At 43.0% G+C, this 17,010-nt stretch overlaps 1 protein-coding gene across 4 annotated transcripts in view; it reads right to left on the bottom strand.

Moving 5' to 3' along the window:
- Positions 1 to 17,010, bottom strand: part of LOC308285753 (histone-lysine N-methyltransferase 2C-like) — a 102,110-nt gene that overhangs the window by 43,856 nt on the left and 41,244 nt on the right. For all 4 annotated transcript variants that reach the window (XM_080726604.1, XM_080726606.1, XM_080726607.1 and 1 more), the window contains exons 13-21: positions 14,932 to 15,009; positions 13,793 to 14,508; positions 11,749 to 11,871; positions 6,687 to 6,803; positions 5,291 to 5,395; positions 3,294 to 3,398; positions 2,494 to 2,675; positions 1,647 to 1,811; positions 1,018 to 1,124 (exon numbers count right to left, since the gene is read on the bottom strand). In XM_080726604.1, coding sequence (XP_080582730.1) covers positions 1,018 to 1,124; positions 1,647 to 1,811; positions 2,494 to 2,675; positions 3,294 to 3,398; positions 5,291 to 5,395; positions 6,687 to 6,803; positions 11,749 to 11,871; positions 13,793 to 14,508; positions 14,932 to 15,009 — 1,698 coding nt within the window. The remainder of the gene's footprint in view (positions 1 to 1,017; positions 1,125 to 1,646; positions 1,812 to 2,493; positions 2,676 to 3,293; positions 3,399 to 5,290; positions 5,396 to 6,686; positions 6,804 to 11,748; positions 11,872 to 13,792; positions 14,509 to 14,931; positions 15,010 to 17,010) is intronic.

The raw sequence follows: 17,010 nt of genomic DNA, 5'->3' as shown, positions 1-17,010 counted from the left end.
AGTTTGGCAGCGACCGGGCCAGAGATTAGCTGGTAACAGACGGACGGACACACACGAACAGACGGACGGACGGACGGACAGGGTGCAAAACATAGACTCGCCCTGCCTTCGGCTTGGCGGAGACAAAAATGCAGGCCAGGCGTTTTTTCCTTAGCCCCTAGGGGTGTGCATAAAGTTTTACGCAGATTGGTACAGTTATAGGTCAAGACACGACTGAGGCTGATTTGAAAATGTTCAAGGGGCATTTCTTCCTCAGCCTAGTGGGAAGGTGTGTGCACAGTTTCACCGCAATCGGACGTGGCGTTCATGATTTGCAACATTTTGTTCATAACGGGCCACACCTGCAAACTTTACATTTTAGCCAATCAGGAAGGAATATGAAAAATCTAACAGATCTGTCTTGATCGATGATTATAGAGATCATGTGTACCGATTTGCGTGCAATTTGGATAAAATCTGAAGGAGTAATATATATTTTTATTTTATTTTACATGAGTCAGCCTCCTGGTGACACTATAAAAGGCAGATGTGAAAAGGTCATGGCAAACATTTTTCCTTGGCCAAGAGATGCACATACAATGTTTTACATACTGTAGATGAAGTTATGGGTAAAACACAAATTAACCTGTTATAGTGCCTGAGGCTAATTTGAAAAAGAAAATCAAATGGCATTTCTTCCTTGGCCTAGTGGGAATGTACGCATAACATTCGCACTAAACTAAACTAACTAAAGAAATTGCACTCTTTGTTCATGATTTGAGGCATTCCTCAAAAAAATGAAGCACTCCTGCAAACATTGGAAGCCAATCAGGATGGAATATGAAAAATCTGAAAGACCCGTTTCGTTTAATGACTATAGAGATGCTGTGTACCGCGTGATGTTTGGACAAAGCAGAGGTTTGGGGACAGGCGGTTTGACGGGGTGCAAAGCATAGTCCTGGCCATGCCTTTCGGCCTGGCGGAGAGAATTATGATGGCAAGTTTGGTGAATGAATGCAGCAGTCCCACAGTCCCTACCCCTAGTGGTCTTGAAAGCTCGACACATGGTGCAGTCAAAGCTGGTATCTGCTGCTTTCTCCACATCCTCCTCCGAATGGAGCCCCTGACAAGAGGCATGGAGCCATCTACAGAGAAGAGAGCAGGTTTAGCTCCATGGCAATTAAAACTGAATTATGAACACACACACACACACACACACACACACACACACACACACACACACACACACACACACACACACACACACACACACACACACACACACACACACACACACACACACACACACACACACACACACACACACACACACACACACACACACACAGGCAGTGGTGGAAAGTAACTAAGTACATTTACTTAAGTAAAATCTTGAGGTATTTGTACTTTACTTTTACTCCACTACATCTTTGATCCAAATATTATACTTTTACTTCACTACATTTATTTGAAAACATTAGTTACTAGTTACTTTGTAGATTTAGATTATTGTTACAAAACATACATTATTGTTACAAAACATACATTAACCACTTTAATTCCGGACTTTTACTAGTAGTTTTTCCACCACTGAACACAGGTCTGTTGGGTTAACAAGAGACATGCTGAAATATTTGGCTCATTGGAAGCGGGCGCACACCACACACCTGTCGCATTGGCGACACTGAACAATGACAGTGCCCTCAGAGTAGTCCAGCATACAGATGGGGCAGGTTGCCAGGCTGGCACAGGGGGCACACTGAGTGTAATTATTCTGCCACTCACACCTCAGGCCAGGGGAGGTGGCACCGCACTGGGTACAGGCCACACACCTGCGGGAGCACAGAGAGGACAGAGGTCACAGAAGCCCACTGACAAGACCAGGCCGATTTAACAAAGAAATATATATTTTTTCTGAAAAACGGGTTTTCTGAACAAACTGTACTAGATCAGTGGCGCTCAAACTTTATAATGTCAAGGACCCCTAGAATAATATGTATTTGACCCCCATCTCAAAATATTGTGTTCCAGGGACCCTGAGAAAGAAAGATTTGAGTTACAAATGTTTGCTTTAAAAAAGATATATTCAAAGATTTGCAAAAATGATCAAGATTTTTCATAAAAAGCAGATCTACCAGCTCTCAATTCAATTCAATTCAAAGGAGCTTTATTGGCATGAGAAAACATACGTTTACATTGCCAAATCAAGTGTCATGAATAAAATAAAAACAGTGCAGCACTTGATGAGGCACTCAGTGCCGCACTGTGAGCTTGTATATCTGCAATTTTTCAATACCTAAAGCATAAAATAATGGTTAAAGTGGTTAAAATCTAAAGTGACACGGATGCGTTCCAGGTCTTCGTGGCTTAAACGATACAGAACAGTGACACCTCGACAGAACACTCTCCTCAGGAATCGAATGGAAAAAGTTGAAGCGAGGATTTATTGGAGGGAACGGTACTGTTACAGAGTAAGTGAAGTCTCAAACTGAGATGAAAATTGGCGTTGCCCACCATTTGCACTTCCAGCTTTCCTTGGGCACGTTCTGCAGCGGAGGGTCGAGGCAATAGGTGTGGTAGCTGATGTCACAGTCATCACACAGCAGCAATCGCCCAGGGTCTGTGGCCTGGCCACACGCCTCACACACTGTGCACTCCAGGCACCGCCAACCTTTACTCAGCACCACCTTGGTGATCTGGGGACAACGTCAATGGCAAGTTAAAATGTAACAAACATGGATGGATGCGTCCCAATATTCTGTGAGCACATTACCATGTTTCAGCTTGATTGTGTGTATGACTTTTTGTTGAGTATGCAGATACCCAGAACGTGCTTACAGGGTTCCCACACATCTTTACCAATTAATTTCCAAAACTTTTCCAAAACTTTCCCAGAATATTTAACCCAATTTCCAGGACTATATAACAATAATTCAGCTCAAGAACAAGTCGCTTACTCCTATGTGTTACTGTAGGGCTGAGAATCTTTGGGTATCCCACGATTCGCAACGCCTTTCGTTGCGAGGCGTTGTGAGCATGTAGATCTGCTATTTTCACAATTTCTGCCTCTAATATTTGACAATTTGGCCAATGTTTAATTTGTCATTTCAGAGGTATTAACAAGGTCAATAACCAAAGACAATGCATAGCTGTTTTTTTCCAGGACCTTCCAGGACCCTTGATCAATTCCAAAACTTTTCCAGTACTGGAAAAATATTTTTCTAATTTCAAAATATTTCCAGGAATTTCATGACCGTGGGAACCCTGTGTGTATGACTTTTTGTTGAGTATGCAGACACCCAGAACGTGCTTACCTTTAGACCAACACAGAAGGGATGGTAGCACTGTCCACACTGAGCGCAAGCCAGGAGGCGACCCTCCGCGCCCTGCCCAAAACTTCCACAGCACACACACATGTCCTGAAAGGAAGAGGAACAACATCAGGCGTCTCGTCCAATGCGGGCTGTTCGGCTGAGATGCTTGAGATTCTAAAGCCAAGACTGCTGCTCAAACGCCAACTCGACAGAATCGTATTTATAGCAGTTCTACTTATTCCAGAAGAAGTTTCGTTTGCTGAGTTGTGCATCTGAGACAAGCTGGCTGTCGTTAGCTCCTGCCTGTCAGGAGAGAATAGTTGGCTGCTGCTTAACTTTCTGGCACAGCCACTCGTCAATCACATGCTACTGCTGCTGCTACACCGCTGGTGCTGCAAATTGCAATTACTGCACTGTGTAGCTGGCTTGCCATTTGAGCACACTGTGACTAGAAAATAATTTCTCCTGCCACCAGCCTAAATTCTGGTGATTGCTCCTTAGTCCTAATTACAATAATGTATATCATATAAATCTAGGTTCCTGAAATAAATAACAGACTAATAGAAAAACACTGTCAACGTACTTGTTTATTCACGCATAGCAATTTCCGATAATTTGTGTCTAATAAACCGTACATTATTTTTCAACTTGACATCTTCTGGTGTTTGACGCTGTAGGCATGTTCGCAACTGTGATGGTATGCAACCTATAATACTGTATTGTCTGGTCTGTTTAACAAAAGTATTAATTTCTATTTGTTTCTTGTTGTGCCAGACTAAATATTGTCTCCATGAACTGAAATGTATTCATTGTATATTTTAGCATTTCAGCAGGCACATGTATGTATGTATGTTGCATGTTCACTACCCTCCAACCACCAAAAAATAGGGTTCCTTCAAAAAGCCACAGTGTAGTTAGAACACTATTATTACTGTAATCGTTTTAATATTATTACATTCATTACAGTAGCCTTGGATATGCAATGCTGCACGTAAATTCTGAAAGCCACGATCCAAGTCCCACGGTCACTTTAAGTACAATACACAAGACATAGACTTTCAGCTGTCAGAAAAGTCTCTATTGGTCATGGTATATATACATCTAATAGAGTTACAGCAGAAAGATCATTAATTAATTATGATTTGTTCAATAAAAGAAACAAATGGTTAAGCCTATTGCTTGGATTGTTTACGTAATTCAAAGCCAAAGAATCATGCATCCCATATCTTCTATTAGGGGGGAAATATGCATCATCTACAATACAGTAGGACAGTGGTTCTCAACCTTTTCAGGCCGCGACCCCACAAATAATCATATTTTAACTGGGAACCCCAACCACCCTGACGAGCACTAAGAGTTGAGGCATTACATTTGTATAACACGGTTCTATTGTGAAAATAGCAGATCTACATGCTCACAACACCTCGTGTTGCGAGGCGTTGTGAGCATGTAGATCGGCTATTTTCACAATTTCTGCCTCTAATATTTGACAATTTGGCCAATGTTTAATTTGTCATTTTAGAGGTATTAAAAAGTCCTTAAATTGTCATTTTAGAAATGTGCATATACCCTCTATACACTTAAACTGTATATTAGTTTGTTTACTGTTGAGTGAGAAAGCAATTTTGAACTTTAAGTTAATCATCTTGGGACCCCCAAAAATAATTTGGGGACCCCTCTGGGGGTCCCGACCCACAGGTTGAGAACCACTGCAGTAGGACACAGCAACATTAGCAACATTATCTATTGAACAGACATAAGAAGGACAATGTTAAATATCCAACATGACCCAGTCTTATAAAACATTAATGAAGTGTCCTGCTGGTCGGAGATAGGCTGGAAGACTTTCTTCCCCCAATGGAATCAATGTGCTGGTGAGACTCGGTCATTCAGCACACCATTTATCTTATCAGGGTGTTTACATGAAAGGCAGATGTCTCTAAAAGAATTGACACATACCCCTATAGCAATTTTGTATATTGTAAAGTAAAACATACCTGCTTCAATGTGAAACTGTCATTGCTGGAGAATATGACCACTGTGTTATGCATGGCATTCTCCTCCTCTTCCTTGATTGGGTATTGTGTTTCTATTGCGGTGAGCTGCATATAAAAAAAAAACAAATAAATAATAAATAAAACAAACAAGCAATGTTGTGGGATAACATATCGTCGTTGTCGGGTGGAAACCTCGTATCTCCGAGTTTCAAGTGTGTACGTTCTTTCGCAAAGTAAAGCCTTGCTTCATCATACAAGGCCGTCACACAAAGGTAGTGAAAACAGCAGATCTACAAGCACACAACGCCTCGCACCGCGAGGCGTTGTGTGCTTGTAGATCGGCTGTTTTCACTAGTTTAGATCATTTTTAAAATGATAAATGCAAAACGAACGGTTTTGGACATACAAGGTTTTCATCAGACAACGACGATATGCCAAAAGCGACTGTCCTACTAAATACGGTTCTGAAATACACCTTGCCCCTTTCACTATAAGCCGCCAACCGATTCTGACGTAGGATCACATTGTGGATTAGCAATTATAATTGTTCCATTTACCAATCAAACAATTGCTGTGTCATTGTTAATTATTGAGGAACGAACCCCCAGAACAAATGAAATAGTCAACAGAAAAGAGAAAAAGAGAGAGAAAAGAAAACTGCAAATAGCCTAAAATGTCATTATCATAATTACTGCTCTCAAGGCTGTCAATCCAAGCCTTTTGAGGGAAAACAAACAATGTTGCATGTCAGTCGAGTTAATTGGGTGTCTGGTTGTAATGATATGATCTTGCCGGTGACCAGGGGTGTCACACCAAATTCTGGGGCCTGGGTACAAGGATTCACTGCGGGCCCCCCATGAATGTTCTTCATAGGGGGAGGGGGTTTAACCCATTTAGACTGGGAACGCATTATTACCCATTATTTTGTGCTTTAACTATTGAAAAATAGCAGATATACAATCTCACAGCCGCGCTGCGAGCTTGTAGATCTGCTATTTTTGAAAAATAGAGAAAATCCTTCAAAGGTTTTTTGAAAAACCTATGTTTCTGTCAGTGGCGCTCAAACCTTTTCATGTGAACGACCCCCAAAATGATATGTATTTGGCCACGGACCCCCCATCTCAAAATATGTAGACCTCCCCCCCCCCCCCAGAAGCAAAATTTGAGTTACAAATGTTCGCTTAAAAATACATACATTCAAAGATTTGCACACATTTCACGACTTTCCAAAAATAGCAGATCTACAAGCTCACAGTGCCGCGCTGTGAGCTTGTAGATCTTCTATTTTTCAATAGCTAAAGTATAAAATAATTAAGGCCCCTCCACATTGGGCCCTTGTAACACAGTCCCACTCCCCCCCCCCCCCCCTTGTGACGCCCCTGCCGGTGACACGTACCCCAGGATTGATGGACGGACTCACTCCATTCTTGCCCCTGGCTCGGCCACGCCCCCCTCTACCTGACAGCCCCGCCCCTCTGGGCCTCCTCCTGCCTGGGAAGCCTGAGCCTCGGCCCTGCAGAGGGAAGGAAGCAAAATCAAACATTACAGCATTGTACCTCAGCCTCCTGCACACACGCACCAAGCTTTCATCATCGAATGCGAGAAGCACATCACCAGGTATAAGCTGTCAACCTCTCTCGAGTACATTTTCACACACCAAGTCATTAAAGTAGAATCTAAAGTAGGTTTCATGAAAGAAAACATACAAGAACCTTCTACCTGCCCATGGTGGAGCATTAAGGCTGGTATCCAACTTATAAGACCACAAAAAGGAATGGTATAGTTCTCAGCTATTTTCAGAGAGGTTATGTCACTTCCCCTCTGGTAGTGTTTGTATGGAAGTGAGTTGTCACTTCAAGCAAAGCCTGCATGATCTGCATGAAGCCTTCAATCACACATTAAAAATATGTAGAAGTAGGGAAAACTCATCATTGCTATAGCTTTAAAGAGCAAAGTAAGTGGGGTAAGAAATTAACTTGGGATATTTAAAACTTCTTACTTCACACTGAAGTCATTCTCATCTAAATAAAATCTAAAATAGCCTGCAGCACAGGTGCCCAACAGGAACAAAACTAAATCTACTCAATCGGCCCCCTTGGAGTTTCTCTTGGCAGTGGCACTAGGGGTGCTGAAGAGGTGTATGTTCAAACTGTTCTCCACACTGCAACAAGAGGAACTATTTTGTTTAGGAACAATGAAGCACAACTCTGATTGTGGTTGCACCTCGAGGCTTTGTGAACTTGTGTGATGACATCTTAATAATTACTCTGTTGTGTTGGGTAGAAATAATCAATTCTGTGTAACAGAGTTTAACCACCACCAGGATGTATAAAATAACACTCCACACTCCAGCCACCAAGCTCCCTAGCTCTCCATTTGTGAACACAGTGAATAAAAAAAAAACACCCCCAGCATTTGTTCCCATGGGATTTGAGTAAAAATCTAATGATCATCATACAAGTGTTCTTCAGGGATGAAAGAGGGGGAGATGATGATGATGCAGATCTGGAATTGTCAGTCAAACATAGAGAAACGTTCTGCTCTTAGCCTGTGTTGAAGTTTTAAACAAAATATACAGTATCTTAATGTCTTCATTGCGATGGTTTTTTACATGCTGTATGTTGCATCTTGCGCTATTGGCATCAAGCCTTACAGGCATACAGTCATACAGTCCAGCTTCCCAATACAACAACCACACCACACATGTGGGCTCCACCTCTGGGCGTAAATAGTGTTTTTCCTGTATGCCTTGTGAAAAGAACCGATCTACAAGCTAACAATGCGTAGTGATGTTGTACTAGGTTGTCAGCTTGTAGATCTGTTATTTTTGGCATGAGACACCGTCATAAAACAGAATATAAATTATGGTTATTGCATTTCTTTTTTGACAGGTCAACAAAGTATTTGCAGTCGATGTCATGAGGGTATCAAATTTTGGAGACCAGCCCTAGTGCAGGGAACGAAAAACGAGAAAGAAAATCTGCACGGCTGGGAACATTTTCCCATTACAACAATCAGAGATATTAGGGGAAAGACATAACCAGTGTTGGGTGTAACGGCGTTATAACTAACAGCGTTACGTAGCGCTGTTAGGTTTGGTGGTAACGGAGTAACTTAACAAATTACTTTTTTGCAATATAGCAGGATCGTTACCAGTTACATTTCCCAAAAAATAACAGCCTTAATTAGGTATTTAAGACCTATAACCAACAAAGGAAAAATAATCCATCTTCTGACACTGTGGCGGTCCGCACCCTGATGCAACGTAATTCTCCCGTCACTTCATTCGCAAAACGTTACTCCCATTCACAAGTCAGCCAATCGCATTCCTTTCATCTCTGCAGCTCCGCAATGTGCGTCATCTTGAAACCAGGAAATCACTCACTGTTCTGATTCTCTGTGTCTCACGAAACAAACACAGAAGCGGCTGCGTCCGTCTGTAATAATATACAAGTTGATCCTTCCTCACAACGGGGAGATAGTTGTAGTGTCTGTACCTTTAGTTGACCGCGCGTTATAGTCCGCGTCGGCAGGGTATTTAAAGAGGAGCTACATCAGCAGGATCGGTTGGAGACCACCCGCAGTATCTGGACGTCGGCGGACAACGGTGGATTCGGACCCGGCCATTTAACTCCGGTAGAGCCGCCATAACAACGCCACGGCACCGAGGTACTGTACAGTTTAACGCTGGGGAGCGTCGGTCTTTTGAAGAGGACACATGAGCTAAAAGGAGGCTGCACTCTTTTTTATGTTCCAGGTGCCAAACTTCCAGGTAGGTGGGTTTTAATGATCGGTAACGGAAAAAGTAACTCGTTAAGTTACTTTTCTCATTGGGTAGCGGTCTAGCGGAATAACGTAACGGATTCGTTTTCAAGTAGTGAACGAAAGTAACCTAACAAGTTACTTAAAAAAATTACGATACCCAACACTGGACATAACAGCTATTAAACTAAGACATGCATTGAATGTTTTGTGTTCTTTTTATTTACTACAATACAAGTACTTGACCCCCTGACATTTGACAATGACCTCCCCCTTAAAATGTTAGGGGCCAATCTCTAGGCCTAATTTAATCCTGTATTAAACATTGGTCAAATCAGGGTCAAATGCGCATTCAACAAGCCATCATTAACCTGCTAATGTTACATAGCATAGCTGACTGGCAATAATAGGGAGAGTATTTTTGCAGGTCTTTAAGTCCAAGTGTATCAAAAAAGCAACTGGGTTAAACCTCTATATGGGTTAAGCACCGTTGGTCCGACCAGTTTAACATTCACCAGGTTAACATTCACCAGCGTCGGCAGGTTAGCATTTCACCAGGTTAGCTAGCATTCACCAGCATCGGCAGGTTAGCATTCACCAAGTTAGCATTCACCAGCGTTAGTTTTACTGAGGTTAGGGTTAAGGTTAGGTTTAGGTGCATCTCCGTTCCCCAGACTTTCGTCACCTCCGAGCTTCGGTCTGCCTTAACCCAGTTGCCTTTTTGATACACTCGGACTTAACGACCTGCAAAAAACACTCTCCCGGCAATAATATGCGCAGTGTTGAAAACGCATCCACCGTGATGATCACTACTCTGAGTCTAATCTAATTTGCCAACTTGCTTGGATCTAATCCAAGCAAGTTGGAACCTAAAATCGTAGATTCGAGATGACAACAGCAACAGAGGTAGTAGTAGACCTATACAGTATTTGAGATGTATGATGATCAGTTATTATTCCAGTCTATCCAAGACATTTAACAACTTCTTCACTCTGCAGCTAGCGTCTCTCTCTGTCTCTCTCCTCCGTTGCAGTGTGTGTGTGTGTGTGTGTGTGTGTGTGTGTGTGTAGGGGGAGGGGGAGGGGGGAGCATAGCTGTGTTGTAGCCTGAGAAATACTTCTCCCTACCGCAGACCGTGTTCTACTGAGTTTTACTCCTCGGAGTCAAATATTCCAAAAAAGAATTACCGCCTTTTCGCGATAATTTTGACAGCTATAATAAAAAATGTATTAAGTCGGGATATAAGGTTTCCTATTGTAAACCGTAGCGTGCGGTCTGTGGCACCCGGCACTTAAGCAAAAACATCCCCCTCACATCCCCATAATCCATCGGGAGAAAACGTAATCAGAAGTGTAATCCACCGTTGGAAGAAATGGAATGGAAAATAATCTCGGCTCTTGTTTAAAACTAGCCCTTCTCTACAGATCATAACAAAAGCATGGATGGCCGGGGTTATCATTTTTCTTTACCGGATGAAAGAAAAGACGAATCGCCGTTCGTCCAAATGTAATCTGATTACTTCCGGGACCAGTGCTGCATTCATGGAGCCAAGAAAATCTAGTAAAAACACTGAAAAACCCCGGCAGAAGCTACCGAATTAATTCATTATATACCTGGCAACCACTGTGTTCATTTCTGAACTTCCTGACATTTTGATCTCTCTTTGTAAGAACCAGTAATTGTAGTGGTAGCCCACCAATTCTGCCAGAATGCCCTTCTGACTTTACAGTGAGCACTGGGGCTCTCAGAAGGCTGTTAAAAGCCCTCTGAGCGGCTGTTGTTTCTTGTGAGCTGGGCTCCACTGTGCTGTCAGCACATTTCCGGTGAGAGGCCTCTGTCTAATCACGACTGTCAAATGGCAGTCTACTTCCAAGAAAACCCCGGGCCGTGCCCCCAAATCCCTTGCCATTTACGCAGCATTTGGCTCTGGTCCCAACATCTCCTCTCCTCCTCCCCTCCGTGAACCTCATAACTGTACAGTATGACGCCGTTTAACCTGGGTTGGCCTCCTGCCACAACGAGTCAATTAACCCTCACTCAGCTCTGCTGAGTGTGACGACAGTGTCACCATGGCAACAGATTGCGGCATACATTTATTTCACTAAGTGCCCACAATTTGCTACTACTCTCACGCACTCAACCCTCCACCCACTCAGGAACTTTATGAAAACAATAAAACAATCACAAATCAAGTCACTGAGTAAACAGAGACTTTGGTTAAATTAAAGCACAGGAAAGACAGACAAACAAACAAACAATCCAAAAAAAAACAATAGTGCCGGGCTACAGGCAAGCACAGAGACCACAACACGTTAATTCATTAGTGTTGATTATTAGTCAATGACTTGTGGGCGCTGCGGGATGCGGTATTACCGTACGCCCACAGATTGATTTCCCCATTTTCTTTTTACACTAATTAAACAATATATAGCTAAAGTTAGCTAAAGCTTCAGAAATGACTTGGCCTTCTGTACCACTTTTACCTGGCGGTTACTACATTACAGTGACACCACGGGTCTCTGAGTAGCACTGCGTGTGTTTTAATGTAGATAAGTAATCGTGAGAGTGCAGACTACCATTCATCACAATGACATTCAGCGACAGCCTGCCAGTGCATATTGCTGGGCCTAGGGTAAACAGAGGGCTAACGGAGGGCAGCTGCTGCCTGGGCGTCTCTGATGAGCCATGGTATTTACCACTCTGATGCTCCAGCCGGGGCTGCCGGACGGCTGCCTGGTCTTTAGGACGTCCCACCCCTCTGGCTGGTCTGGGGACCAGGATGAGGGGGAGCTCACACTGCTATGGGGGCTCCATGCGCCCTAAGGTAAGGAGGGCGAGTGAGAGAGAGAGAGAAGAGGAAGGAAGGGTGACAAAATGCAGCAACTTAAAAACAAAGCCAGCGAAGGAACAAAAACATATAAGAGACAGATGTTAGAGAGATGCAGTGAGTTTTCTAATGTAGCTTGCTTGGGAGCTGTTCAACAGACCCTAACTAAAGTAAGGTGACAGCGTAGGAATCCGATATGCTGTAATACGAGCAGGACAGGTTTGCGAATTTCCATGCATATGTGTTGAGGCTTGTTCACTACTAGATAGATAGATAGATAGATACTTTCGCGCAGGCAAGAATGGAGAGCAGAATCATGTTAGTCGTAGGGATGGGACGATACACAATATTATCGTTTATTGTGATAAAAAAAAAACTCACGATAATATTGTGGAGATTTAATTTATCGTGATATCGTCCTCCGTCATGAACTGGGATCAATTCATCTTTTATTTGCCGAGCTGCATATCCGGTACCACTTAAACCCTCTATAATTGGTAAAAGGTACTTATAATATACGTACTTGATACAGTCTTTTCACTCTCTATCAAATGTCTTTGCCAAAGAATAGCCAATCTACAAGCTCACAACGCGTCGCGACGCGTTGTGAGCTTGTAGATCTGCTATTTTTTGGTAAATGTTCCGCCCCAGGATAATGGATGCTGATTATCGCGATAATATCGTAAACCGCCATTTCTTTTGTCACAATAATCGTGATATGAAATTTTCATATCGTCCCATCCCTAGTTAGTCGCACAGCAATCTCACACTGCAGAGCTTGCCAAGGCATCACAGCACCATGCAGCAGGAGAGAGGCCCTGCAACCTCTCGTCATGGCAACTGCGTGTCTCTCTGGCATGTTGACAAAACAAGGCGGGGGATTGCGTCAGCGCGACAGCACGTGACTCTACTATACAAAGTGTGCCGGACCAAAATGGGAGCTACATTCAAATCTCTGAAACTGGATTTCCCCAGGCCCTAGTCTAACAAATTAGTCTGAACCTAGTAGTGTTTGTTTAAGCAATAGGATATATCTGGGGAAGAAATAACAGTTTGCACGCTAAATTAGTCTATGCTCAGCAGCATCATTCATAATATATTATAGCCATTGGGTGTGATTCAACTCCCTCTTATTTGTCTGCAATAGGCCTCATACAGTATAGTATGTCTATGATAGTCCCTACTGTAAAGCCAGGAATGAGACACTGAAACGAGAAGATGGTAATAACTTTGTTGTGGTCAAAAAGAAAAAGAGTCATGTACAGCTCATGGGGGTATTACGGAGAATACCAGGAGGAGGGCCAGTCATGGACATACAGTGAATTGGTGAATGTTCCTAATGTATAGGCTTGAGATGTGTTGTTTGTGACATGGCATCAACATTGACTGATGATATGGCGATTGCCACTGAGGTGAGGAATGGTAAGGAATCTGTCTATTGTTCAAAGAAATGGAACTGCTATAGGCAAATGATTCATACTTCCATGGAGCCCTTTATGAATCTAGTGCCAGTAACTAGTCACGTGGAACGCAAACGGAGGGGGAGGGGAATGGGAGAGCCAGCCTCCATCTCCACACTGCCTTTTCCCATTATATCCATACAGCCTGCTGCTGCAAGCTGCGACATGACTGAATTATGGAAGCAGTAGATCCTGGAGCCTGCAAGCTGCTTAAAGCAACCCACTGGCACCAGGGAAACACAATCCACCTTCATTGAGCAGAGACCACAGGTCACTAACCTATTTTTCATATCAAAGTGTGTCACATACTGTATGATCACCAAATATTAGTCTGCAGTCCACAGATTTAACACTTAAGGAAACAACCGGCTGTATGTCCTGAAGAAAGAAAAAAAAAGAGAGAGAGAGAAAAAAAATCCAGTTCTTCAGTGATGCAACGTTCACAGTCCCTACCTGTTTCACTCTTGGCCTTCCGGGGGAGAACTTCCTCTTAGAGATGGCCGGCTTACCCATGCCAATCTTGGGGGTGAGTGGTATGAGTGTGGTAGCGGGCAGCTCTCCCACTGGGGGAAGAGTGTGGGACTGGGGAGGCTCTCTGGGAGACGTGCCTCTTGCCAGAGGAGAGGAGTGGAGAGGGGAGGCAGCCATCTCAGCCAGTCTGTCTAAGGACGCCGTATGAGGTTTATCCTCAGTAGACGGGCTAAAAAATGAGAGGCTGGACTTGCTCTCAGGGGTAGTGTCCATCTCCTCTGAGGTGGTGGATGCTGCCGAGTGGACAGCCTCCTCCAGCTTCCAGTGGATGGAACCCTCTCCTCTCTCCTTGCAAAGTTCTTTTGGGGAGGTTTCAGGGGCACCGGCCCCCATTTGATCCCCACCCGAAGGCTCCGATGGTACATCAATGGGTTCTTCCTTGATGGTTACTGATGCAGTACTTAGTTCTTTGGTGGGTGAGATGATGGCCTTAACATCCTTTGTGCTGGGTTCAACCATGTCCTTCTCAGGGCAGGCCTTTGCTGGCTTGGTTGGTAGTGTAATATCCGGTGTTGACTGTTCTGCCTCCAAAGACAGCTGGACTGGGAGGGACTCTGTCGCTTGCCGGGCAATCCTTGGAGACTCAGGACTCTCTGTCGATGTAATCTGGGTCACAGGGGTCTCTGCTGGTTTTATTTCTGTAAGTGGAATAGAAGAGATGTTAACAAGTGGGCTCCAATGATTACATGACCTTTGCATTTACTCGTGAAGTAAATGCAACATGAGTGAAAGGATCTCCTGGGTACTAAATGTACCTCAAGAAATTGTAGTTTATTCTCAGTGGCTTTGCCCATAATCATAGCATTACTCTTAATAGGTTTCCCTACTGTTGAAGGGTGGTACATAAACATTTAGCTATATTGTTGAGGCCTAGCCATATATAGTTAGGAGTCAGACAGCATTGGGATAAAATAAAAGGTAGATTGAATGTTTAAGTGCATAACTGCTTGTTATGCTGCACATTCTAAGTGAAACAGTCAAATTTACTGTAATGTTAATGGCAAGGAAAAGGAGGTGCCATGATGTTGATTAGACTGAAATATAAAACCATAAGAACAAACCTTGTTTGACCTCTGTCAGGTTTTTGTTGCCAGGTGAGTGAATAACTTGCTGCTCAACAATGTCATTTTCAGAGACTTCTGAGGAGAAAAACAAATAAAAAATAATGCATGATTTTCTGCATAAATATGGATATTTGCAAATGTGTATATTGCAGAGTAAATATTGAGAGAATGTATGCCCTGCAGTGAAATTAATTGACAGTGAGGGAAGTGCCTGCATTATCTCAAAATCCAACCCTGAAAAGTCTGACTGTGAATCCTTCTCCCTCTGGGAGGGATTCAAGCGAAATGCTGCACGTGGTCAATAATCCATTATTATTTACTTTCAAATCATTTCAAAGTTCTTAAAGGAGTAGTTCACCCACAAAATGACTTTCTTTCTATCGATTACTCACCCCAAGGAGACGAAATAAATAAATACACATTTTTAATCTATATCGTTTTTGTCACATTCCTGAGCCAAAAAAGGAACGATACTAAAAAAAAAAAGACCTTAATGTATCCAGTAGGAGACACAAAGGAGACTCTTTGTTTCTCCTACCGGTACCAGTGGTGGTAATCAAAAGTATTGCCTTGGGAATGCGACAAAAACAATAAAATATCCATGAATTCAAGTCTCCACTCAATAGAAAAAAAGTAATTTGGGGGGTGAATATCCCTTTAATGTCAGACAGATCAAACCAATGAAAAAGGGGTTTACATTTTCAGTATTGGCACTATTTAACATACCTGGCTGGTAATGTTATTACATTTATTAAATAAACTTAAATGTGGTAATGTTATTAAATGTATTAAATAAACTTGAGTTTTACTGCAGCACATTGATGTGCCTTTACATACTGTATGCTTAAAAAAAACACAACAACAATGTTTCAGATCTGTCATTGGTCCTGGTGGTCATCGACTATTGGATGCAGTCACACGGCATGACAGGTAGACCAGCCAATCATAAATAGGTTACATTTCGGTATTAATCTAATGCCTTTTTTCTGCCTTTTCGCACTCCATTTTGTGCCGTATCAAAGCCATCTCTGCGTGGCATCAGTCCGGTATGAATAGAACTAGTCATTCCTCGCCATCAGGCATCCTCACAACGACCCAATATTCTGCCAGACAGCCACTGACAGTACAGATAGTCTAGTCTTAACGAGGCACCCTCCATTTCAATCCACACGTTCCCATGTCACCCTAGTCCCGACACACGCATGCACCTGCTAAGCATCTCTGCCAGGGAAGGGAGTAACCATGACAACCAACATCCCAGTTTCTGAGCGCTCTGAGGGCTCATGACTGTGCAGCTTGCAGGTGCACATCCGGTGGCGATGCCAGAAGAGTCAACTAGGAGGCAGGCTTAAAACCATTTGACCAAAGCCCAACACATGTACTCATTCACATAAAAACCCTACTTCCTATATCTTAAGCGCTGAATGGGTTGATGGTAAGGATAAACTCACAAGGCTCCGATTAACCAGATTCAACCTGGCATCCCTAGTTTGGGCATGTCATTATAGCCGAAAATGTTGAAACTATTTAAAAATTGCAACAAAAAAGAAAGATTGACAAGCTTGAGCTTGTCGATCTGCTATATTTGCTGCATGACACCTTTGAACGACCGAGTATAAAATATGGCTTAAGTGGTTAACGTAGGTATAGGTCCTACGTCGAGTGTGATTTGCGCTCCCGGTCTTAGTCGAACGTCTCTCGGGTGACTCATGATAAGCCTGCTGTTAAGCCCCGAACAGAGGAGGATCCTGGCAGATGACAACAACTCCGTTTAATGACAGTAATTATGTTACACAGGCAGGCAGTAAGTGGTGGCAGTTTCACGATCTCATGAAGCCAAAACCACTACATGCACCGGACAGAAAGAAAGTTCAATATACTGTATCAATTAGGGCTCATGGTTATCAGGCAATTCATTCTAAATACATTACCTCCTCCGAGTTTGAAAGGCAAGGCAAAAAATAAATAAAAAATGACTTCTGACTCGAGAGGATTCAATTCAAAATCCTCATTGCTTCTCGAGGGGGCAGAGACGAAGGAGCATCATGATTCATGCATTGGCACGATGGTAAGCTC

The sequence above is a fragment of the Nannobrachium achirus genome (genome assembly GCF_963921795.1).
Source record: "Nannobrachium achirus genome assembly, chromosome: 5".
In the NCBI taxonomy this organism is placed as follows: Eukaryota; Metazoa; Chordata; class Actinopteri; order Myctophiformes; family Myctophidae; genus Nannobrachium; species Nannobrachium achirus.
This window is presented reverse-complemented; position numbering and strand designations above follow the sequence as displayed.